The sequence below is a fragment of the Echinops telfairi genome, unplaced genomic scaffold (genome assembly GCF_000313985.2).
Source record: "Echinops telfairi isolate 266 unplaced genomic scaffold, ASM31398v2 ScPeMD7_1;HRSCAF=3_0, whole genome shotgun sequence".
NCBI classification, from domain to species: Eukaryota; Metazoa; Chordata; class Mammalia; order Afrosoricida; family Tenrecidae; genus Echinops; species Echinops telfairi.
In genome coordinates, this window is record NW_022103896.1 from 71,846,300 (window position 1) to 71,856,537 (window position 10,238).

Sequence of the window (10,238 nt, forward strand, 5' to 3'; positions counted from 1 at the left end):
ATCTTAATATAGTTTATTATTCAAAGTCTATTAAAAAACACTGCAGAAAATAAGTAGGAAGCAAAAATGTAGGAAAGGATTCGTACTCCATTGCAAGCTTTAATAAAGGTCACAAGAGTTAATAACTTTGCCATTAGTACAAACAGTGTTCTCTAAGTTGCTTTTGAGAAGAAATTCCCAAATTCCATTTTGCTCTGAAAGGAATACATGAGATGCTGATTCTATCCTGCTGCTTTTTAACCCAAATTAAAAATTTCTTTCAACTTCATTATCAAATAAGAAATGGTTATATTTAACATCCCAAGTCTTTCCAATACCTAAAACCTGTTTATAGCTCTATCGGCTTCACAGAAAGAACATTCCTCCATTCATCAATCTATGTATCCATCTATTTAACAATGAAAGTCCTATAGGAATTGTACATTGTCTTTATTACTAGGGCCAGGACAGAGCTTAGACATGTGCATGGTCACAGTAGAGTGACCAAAAATAGGTATCCAGATGCTGTTGGACCGGCAAACTAAACCAGACTCATTGCCAGAGAGCTGATGCCAAATTGTATTGACTGTCCCTTGAGTTTCTGAGAAAGTAACTCTTTGTGCAATTAGAAAGCCATATATTCTCCTGCAGAGCAGCTGTTTATCAGTCCAGTGCATAACGAAAAGACACATAGTAAATGCTTATTACTTCATGAGGTGATTTATTTATTACACCTTTCTACCTTCAGTAGGAAGACAGAACCTGGTTCGATAGACTTCAAATGTCCATAAAGTGCACATTGTATATTAAGGTCTCTTCAAGTAATTTAAAAAATATTTTAATGTAATGTAAATTTCCACAAAACCATTTTATTAGGAGCTAATCCAGACATCATCTCATCCGTAGTTCAACCACATCAAGCAGTTTTGTACAATCACAGTTTCAAAACATTTTCTTCCTTCATGAACTCCTTGATATCAGATCCCCTTTACCCTCCTAGCTGCCCCGCTTGGCCCCCCAGGAACCCTGATTCTAGTTATTGTCACTCTAGCTTCGCCTCACCTGGGCTTCATATACTGAAAAAAACACAGGAAAACACATAACAGGGGGGTCAATAAGTCTACCAACAATGACAACATACAACAGAGACAAATCCCAATTAAAAAAAAACAGAAAATATTAAAAAACAGATCAAGCACAAATGGTTCAGAAGGGAGTTCAAGTAGCTTTTGATGTGAAATAGTGAACTTTTATTTTTTGAACTTTTTCTATCCTTTTGTCGCACTAGCATCCGGCACAGAACTTGGCACCAAGTAGGTGCTGAACGGGGACTGCAGATGTGACATAGAGAATGAAAGGTTGGCTAACTCACAGCAAATCACCAGTCTTGTCCTGGCCATCCTGCGGCTGCTCAACATCCACTTATGGCCCATCCTTTCCCACTGCTACCCCCAAGCCCAATCTTTATCAAGAAGAACTACAGCAAGAAGAACAGCTGCTTCCACCTTCTAGCCAAAGAAAAGGCAAGAGCTCGGTTTTATTGGGACAGGTTGTTTGTTATTTTTGCAGAGGGAGACTTTCCTTGTGGTGGGATTGCAGTAGGAACCAAGTGGTTTCCGTACCTATGAAAGGCTTCTTTCACTTCCATATTCAAAGCACCTACTGAAAATTTTCATCCACAGACATGTTGGAAAATGCTAACACCTCGTTAGTTCCTGGCAGTTTAAAAAGTTCAAATTCCAGAGTTAGCTGGCTGGCCTAACCAGAATAAGATGGGTTTTGAGACACACCAGGAACCCCAACCACTTATCCTTTTACTGAAATTGTAGGGGAAAGCAAACAGAAAGAGGAGGTTAGGGGAACAGCAAGGTGGGAATGGAAGGACATCAAGAACAATATTGAGCAGATCTTGTCTATTCTTTTAAAGGAAAGACCAATTTCAGAGTAAAAACATGGACTCATATTGGTTAGTGTTCCGGTACCATTCAATATATGTAAAAATGGAGGGGTAGGAAAATAATAGATGACAACTAAGGAGCATGAAAAGAATAAAAAACTAAACTTAAATCAAAATAATGATCATTCAGAAAAGCCATTTGAACACTAGCAAGCAAAGGTGCGCATTCCAGGGCAATGTTTAGATTTGGTAGAACTAAGTTTCAATTTTGTTTAGTTGATAAATCAACTATCAGATACTGTATATCCTCAAGTATAAGCTGACCCGAATAGCAGCCAAGGCACGTAATTTTACCATAAAAAGTGTGCTGGAAAACTTGGCTTATACATGAGTATATTTGGTACCTAGTATTCCAGATGCTCAAAAATATTGTTGAGTATTACCTTTTACAAGTAATTTCCCTGCATTGCAATTTTTGTAAGTTTAAATAATACAAACTTCATTTTCACTGAGGTGCTGTCAGGACCATGAAGTCCATAAAATGAGGCTAGCTCACATGTGTAAGATGGCTGTTATTACAATGGCCTAAACAGCAAATCAACAACCTCTTTAAGGCAGAAAAAAAGAAACAAAAAATACTCCCGTTTAACTTGATTCGTTCATCTCTTTACATTTGCAATTTTCCAAGTAAAAGTGGCCTTACAGTCTACCCGTCCATGTCCCTCTGTCTCTGCCATGAAAAGGATTTTGAGGCTCTTTCCATCAGAAGCAGAGTTTATTTCTCCACCACTGCAGCAAAGCTGGTTATGACATGCCTTGGCCAACAACAGGGGCAAACTCTTCTGTGACTGTCCCTTGTTGCTTGTTTCCAGAGGCCACATGGCTAGTCTGGTGGATGATGAAAAACATGTGGCTCAGTCAACCCTATCAAGCCATCAGCTGTTTACGTGAGTGAGGCTACCCTGTGCCATGAGTGTCAGTCCCCTAACAGTCTAACTTCCTGCACCTGAACAAACCCACCCAAGATCAGCAAATCCTGGCAGAGATCAGCAGAATGACCAGCTGGCACTGGGCTCAGGTATATCGAGCTGTTCTTTTAATCCACAAAGCTCTGGATTTACATATATATATATATATATATATATATATATGACTAGCTCTTATTATATTTATCAAATGCATGCACTTATATTTTAGGTATAAATTTACATCAAAATCTAACGGTATTATGATAATATTTACTTATATATGTCTTCAGATAATTTTTAACCTATTAAAATGATTTTTTAAAGCCACTCAACACATCTACATAGCTCTATGTATAGAGAAATACAGCTGAAACAAGCTAACATTAAACTCTGTCATGCTCACTGAACACTCCCCATCTTTAGGATCCATATCATTGTAAATTACTGCTGAGTTTATTTCTTCATTCATTTTTGCAATAAATATTTGTGTAACATTGATATGTAAGTTAGTATCTTAGGCATTTGTAGATGGCCAAAATACTGCTCCTGGCTTGATGAATCTAACAGTCTCGCATCGGTAGTTCAGGGGCTAATCAGACATTGAGTCAGCCCTTAACATTACTTTTCACTAGCAACATATTTTGAGCTCCCACTACGTCCACAATGCTGTTACTGCTGCGTGTCATTGAGATGATCCCAAGAACTGATACCACTACGTAAGTGATGGAATTCACCCACCCCATCCGGTTTTCTAGGTGGTAATGAAATGGGAATGGATCACCATATCCCACAGTTGCTGGTGGGTTGGAACCACTGACCTTATGAGTAGCAGACAAGCACGTTCCATGATTGCACTGCCACACTTCCATATGTGAATAATCCACCCCCACCCACTGCCCTCAAGTGGATTTCAACTCACAGTGACCCTGTAGGGAGTTCCCAAGGCTGGAGATATTTAAGGAAGCAGATAGTCTATCATTTTCCTATTGACTGGCTCGTGAGTTCGAGCCTTGAACCTTGCAGTTATCAGCCCAATACTTACCCGACAGTACCACCAGAGCTCCTCTGAGCAAGTTGGTAGTGCTTAAATAAAAGTAGGATATTTAGAATGACTATCCATATTCTGTTCATACTTGAGCTATATACAGATTCACAATAAATCCCATCTACTCCATTAATTTTATCAAACCCTGCTTCCCTTCTCCTTTTAAATTATACTCAAACTATATATTTATATGATTTCATGATTTTGCCTAAAATCAAAGACGGATATATATTCTTGTGTGTTTATTAACACTATACATAATTTTTGAATTTTTCTGAGCAGTTCAAAAAGGTAAAGTGCAAATCTCTATCTATATTTGTAAACTGTTGAACTTATTTCCTTTCATGATATGAGATTCCAAGGTCATAAGCCACAATCAATTTAAATGGTGGAAATAATATAAATTGTTACCTGAATATTCAAGAAGAGCCCAGAGTATCCTACACTTTACCTCTGCAAAACAGAAAAGGCAACCATTACTTATTCATCTTTTTCTGCCACAAACATCACATTTTAACTTTTAGAAAAATGTACAATGATATTATAGTGACAATTCTATTCACTTGAAACGCTCTTATAGCCTATCTGCCTATATAAAATTTACCCACTGTTCAAGATACTAAATTACCATCCAGTCCAGAATCATATGAGTCTATGAAACACAATTCAGATCCTGTCAACTTTGAAAGTTATTCTTAAATACTCTAGTCTGCTTGATCTAAACTCTTACAACTATTATGGTCTTTATTAATGAACTTTCAAGCTCATTTATCCATCATTAAAAATAAATGTATAGAGCTTCTTTCTAATCCAGAAGTCAAGCTACTCCCCTTGAGAACAGAGAAATATCAAATATTTCCAGACAGTCTGCTTCCCACTTGTATTTATTATCCATCAAGGATAGTAGATGGATAATAAATGGACATAAATGGCATCCAAACCAAACTGACTGCTACAGAGTCACAGTGAGAGGGCTTCCTAGGCTGTCAATCTTTATGGGCTCAGACAGCCTCATCTTTCTCCTGCCGAGCACCCGCTGGGTTTAAACTGCCCACCTTGTGTTCAATAGTCCAATACTGAACCCACTACATCACCAGGGCTCCTTAAACATCACACTCACCTTTACATATCCAGTAAGTTACACATCTATTTGCTTTCTACTATAAATAGATTAGTCCCAAAGAGCATTTAGGAGGGGAATGTGTCCATACTTATGGGAAATAAAGAAAAGTTTATGCTGCATCCTCTTCTAGATAGGTTGTCAATGGGGAAAGGGAGACATACTAACCGGAAAGAAATTCAAGGAATACTCGACACAAATTAAATTTTACTAGCAGGGTCATAAAAACTAAAGTATTTCAGAGGCAAGAACGCATGTTCGACTCAGAATCAACTCAACTCAACGCATAGAGACCCTAAAGGACCAAGTAGAGTTTCTTAGATTTTAAATCTTTATGGGAGCAGACAGCCTCCCCTTTTGGGTTCAGACCAGTGACCTTGTAGTTAATAGCTCAAATCGTAGACCATTACACCATGAGGACAGCACACTGAATGATCTCACGTGGTGTGTCGCATAAGCATTGGGTTGCTAATCCCAAGGTTGGCAGTTCAAACTTACTGGTCACTCCATGGAAGAAAGATGAGGTTTTCTACTTATATAAAAATTCACAGTCTCAGAAACCCACAATGACAATGCTACTCTCCCCAATAGGGTCATCGTGAGTTGTGACTCAATGGCAGTAAATTGTTGAGCTGAAGTGTGGCCTTTAGCAAGTCACTGAATTTCATAGTAAAAATTTCTTATCCAGTTAACAGGCAATGACAACAATATCTACCTTATCTCTATTACATGCCAAAGTAGGAAAAATAAATGGGAATGTATGTTAAACGTTTCTGAAAATTAAAGGGTTACATGTATGTGAAGCATTGTTGATACAGTAATCTGGGAAAAGCTTAAACTGTTCTAGAATTCTAAGTAAGCCCAGAAGAGGAAAAGGAAGATTGCCAAGAGGAATCCAGAAATAAACCAAGAGTGTAAAACAGTGATAACAAAGTCATACAATAAACTCAAAACCAAACTCACTGTCATTGAGTTGAGCAGACTCATAGTAATCCTATAGGACAGGGTAACACTGTCTTTGTGAGTTTCTGAGAATGTCAGTAATAAAGCAGAAAATGAATACTCGATGCCCCACCATTTGTACAAGAGAGATTGGAGTACAACTGTAGAGCCCCCTTGTGAAAAGGCCTCTCATATAAGATTCAAGAGTCTAGGCCAATCTATAGAGCAACATAATAAAATTCTACACCAGGGTCTTGAAATTATAATTAGGGTATTTTAGGAAGAAAAATTTGGTACTGGGATATATGAATCTGGGAAGATGAGAAAAGAAGGGTTAGCAAGGAAATCATTACAATTACCAAGATATGACGAAAAGGGGTAAATTCACGAGAATTTTATTCAAAGAAGCTCTTTTAGATAGTTAAGAAAACAAAGAAACAAACAAATTAGAAAAGATGGTTCTGAAAAATGGGATCTTATAAAAGGAATTAGATTTTCGCAAGGAGTAGAGTTGAAAATGAGTTCACTAGTGAACAACTGAATTGACTGTGAGAGTGAACTAATCTAGCAACGATGTCCCCTTTCTGATTGAAAATGTATTTTAGTGAAACCATATGATAAAGTGAATGATAAACCAATGATAAAGTGAAACCATACGACTTTCTTTCCATTGGATCCATTACCTGGTCTCCTCTACTCTCATTTTGGCTCTCTATGAATGGACAACTACACAATGACATAATTTATGAATGGCACTGTACCTGTTCTGCCTAAATAAAGATCACAGAACTTTGATATTTTGAGATCAGAAACTAGGAACGCGCAGAAACAATATGTACTCAGTTACACAGTCTGAAAGAAAAGCCATATGTGGCCTTGACTTTAGAATTCACCTACAAAAACTTATAGTTGTCACAATGTTTACTATTTGTGGTTCTTGGTACGAATATGAGACTTTCTGTTGAAAAATGTATACTCTGCTACAGAACCAGAATTCCCAGAACTTTAATAGCTTCCTTTGTCCTTTGAATAAGAAAAATGTTCCAGAAATAACGGAATACTGTGACACAGTTTCTTCCTTGAAGTAATTTAATTTTACGTTCATATAAGATTATATTCAGCATGAAATTCTGACAAGGTGGCATTTTGTTGAATTTCCAGCCAATACCTACTCTATCATTAAATCATTACACATATAAAGGCAATTGAGGAACTAGAAATAAAAATGAATTTGAGATGAATATGATAAATTCCAGGTGAACTGAAGGGATTACTGCAACTGATTTCTAAGGATTACGATGAGACTATTTCCAGTCAGTATAAAAGGAGCGGCAGCACTCGGATTACCAGAAAAATGGCAGCCGATCTTCTCCCTTGGCTACTCCATTACGGCCAACCCAAAGTGGTAGAACAACCATCTTAGGACTTACGTAAAATTTTGACAATCATGGTTGTTATCCAAAGAGTTAGTGCAACATCCGGAAACTTGTAGGCTTCCAGTTTTTCCCAGGGTCTTTCCACATCACTACCTGCATGACTTAGAGCCGATACAACCAGGCCGAACCTGTTGGCCCAGGATCAAAAGCGGCATGAATAGTCCACCATCAAGTCACGATCATTGATTTGTGCATATGATTATCATTTCTGTCAGTTGGCAAGAATATTGTGATAAGAGATACAAAAGCCATGCAAGTAGAAATACTTCAAAAAATGTAGGACTCTTTTTTATCAGCCTTTTAAAAAAAATCCATTTTTAAGGATTTTATTACTTGTAGCATGTGAGTGTCCACACTTAATTTCAACAGCAGTTAAAAATCTAAGAGTCTTATTTTTTTAATATGAAAATTTTCCATATTGTGCAAAAAATGTATATATTAAATATTAAACTCTTCAAAATAAGTGTATAAAGAGGGTTAAAGACTTCCCTATTCCTTATGTTTAAGAGGGCTTCCAAAAGCTGGTGGGAAACTGAAACTAAAAGACAATGGGATTTTCCCATGAATGTTTTGAATCCCCCTCATGTTTTGCATGAACTCTAAAGGTGACAATAATAGGAAATCTCAAAAGAAGTATACACTTAACTGCCATTAAAAAATCTGTTGGTCTCCTATTGTATGATGATTTGTGTGAACGTTTCCAGAGAAAATCAGTTCTTCTTCCATTTTATACACATTATGTTTTACAGCCTCCATTGCCATGCATTCAACGAAACAGCCATCTTCTGAGCTCCTTGCTTCCGTTTGAGTTTCTTCCTTGATTTTTCTTACCTTCTGAGGCTTGTTTTTTTTTTTTTTTTAAAACATTTTATTAGGGGCTCATATAACTGTTATTGCAATCCATACACACATCAATTGTGTAAAGCGCATTTGTACATCATCCTCAAAACATTTTCTCTCCACTTAAACCCCCGACATTAGGTCCTCATTTTTCCCCTCCCTCCCCGCTCTCCACCCCATGAGCCCTTGATAGTTTATAAATTGGTATTTTGTCATATCCTGCCCTGTCCGACGTCTCCCTTCACCCACTTTTCAGTTGTCCCCCAAGTCACATATAGTTCCTTGTAATCGGTTCCCTCTTTCCTACCCATTCTCCCTTTACCCTCCCTGTTTTGCCACTCACACCACTCGTCCTGTAGGGCTCATCTGCCCTGGATTCCCTGTATTTTCAGTTCCTATCTGTACCAGTGTACCTCCTCTGGTCTAGCCAGACTTGCAAGGTCGAATTCAAGTCATGGTAGTGGGAGCGGGAAGGAAACATTTAGGAACTAGAGGAAAGTTGTATTTCTCATCGTTGTTACATCTCACCCTGACTGGCTCATCTCCTCCCCGAGACCCCTCTGCAAGGGGATCTCCAGTGGCCTACTAATGGGCTTTGGATCTCCACTCTGCACTCCCCCCATCATTCACTATGGTAAGATTTTTTTGTTCTGATGATGCCTTATACCTGATCCCTTTGACACCTCATGGTTGCATAGGCTGGTGTGCTTCTTTCATGTGGGCTTTGTTGCTTCTGAGCTTGATGGCCACTTAATTACCTTCAAGCTGAGGCTTGTTTTGGAGCAAATAGCGCCCTTGGGCTCATATGGTTGACTGTTCAGAGTACATTCCTCCACTAGAGATAGTTCTCACTTGATAGCCCTGTCTATTCTTTGCATTACAAGATCCCTGGTGGTATAGTGGTTCCGTGCTGGGCTTTGCTCTGCATGGTGGGCAGTTTGAAACCACCAGGAGCTCCGCTGGGTGTTCCACTCTCTTAAGGTTACAGGCTCTGAAACCCCTGACGCATCGCTAGAAGGCAGTAGGGCTCCATGGTAGTGAGTCTTTCAGTTTATTGAGTTAAAAGCTGACCCTAGAGGGGATCAGCTAAGTGGTGTCTACAGACCAGTTTCATGGATTCCACTAGTCTCTATCAGATCAACAAGTCTTATATGTTTATAATTTTTTGTTCTGCTTTGTTTGGGGCAGGAGCCATGGGTTAAATTCAGACTTTTCAATGAACGGGCTGCTGCAAGATATCACAGATAACCATTATATTTTTATATAACATGAAAATATTACCAAGAAACCTAGCACTTGAGAATAAAATAGCTCATTGTACAATAGTGTGGGTGGGATTTTTTTGGACGAGGGTTTTGTATCTATGTATTTGATCTTCTTGTCCACTTAATCTCTAAATACGATCTCTAAATAATATCCAATTATATTTGAGTATATTTGCATGAAACTAATTTAGTAACCAGAGAAATCTTAGACGACCTCCATCCTTTAAGGAGTGAAGTGATAGGTTTGACTCCTTGAAGTACAGAGAGAAATCTATGTCAGTGACGTGTAAAACTCAAGAGATTATTTTTAGAAAGTCATTAAAAGGTTACCACAATCAAGTTCCACAAAAATGACAGGAATAAAAATGCAAACATAGCCATCATATTTATTTACTCTGAGTTTCTCAACCTTACCACGGTTGACATTTTAAGATAGAAAGTTCTTTGTTGCTAAGGGGTTGACCTGTGCATTTCAGAATGCTTTCCCCTCACTCGATATGAATAGCACCTTTCTCCCCCAAAGGGTGATACATGGATTCAGAGATTGTCAACCACTGGTTGACACAAGTGGTCTAGTCACTGGTAATAAATTCACTGGATTAACTACATTTAAATTAGCAAATTTTGATTCCTTCTTTTTCAGCATGATCATTTCAGAAACTCAGCATTTATTTTCTACTTACTCTGACCCAACCAACACACAACACAGGAATCGATCCAATAGAACAGTGGTTCTCAACCTTCCT

At 38.1% G+C, this 10,238-nt stretch overlaps 1 protein-coding gene across 1 annotated transcript in view; it reads right to left on the minus strand.

The window, feature by feature from the left end:
• Positions 1 to 10,238, minus strand: part of PREX2 (phosphatidylinositol-3,4,5-trisphosphate dependent Rac exchange factor 2) — a gene marked incomplete at its 5' end in the record, with an annotated part of 339,557 nt that overhangs the window by 135,743 nt on the left and 193,576 nt on the right. Inside the window, one exon of the mRNA XM_004697526.4 lies at positions 4,301 to 4,342. Within this exon, the coding sequence (XP_004697583.2) occupies positions 4,301 to 4,342 (42 nt within the window). The remainder of the gene's footprint in view (positions 1 to 4,300; positions 4,343 to 10,238) is intronic.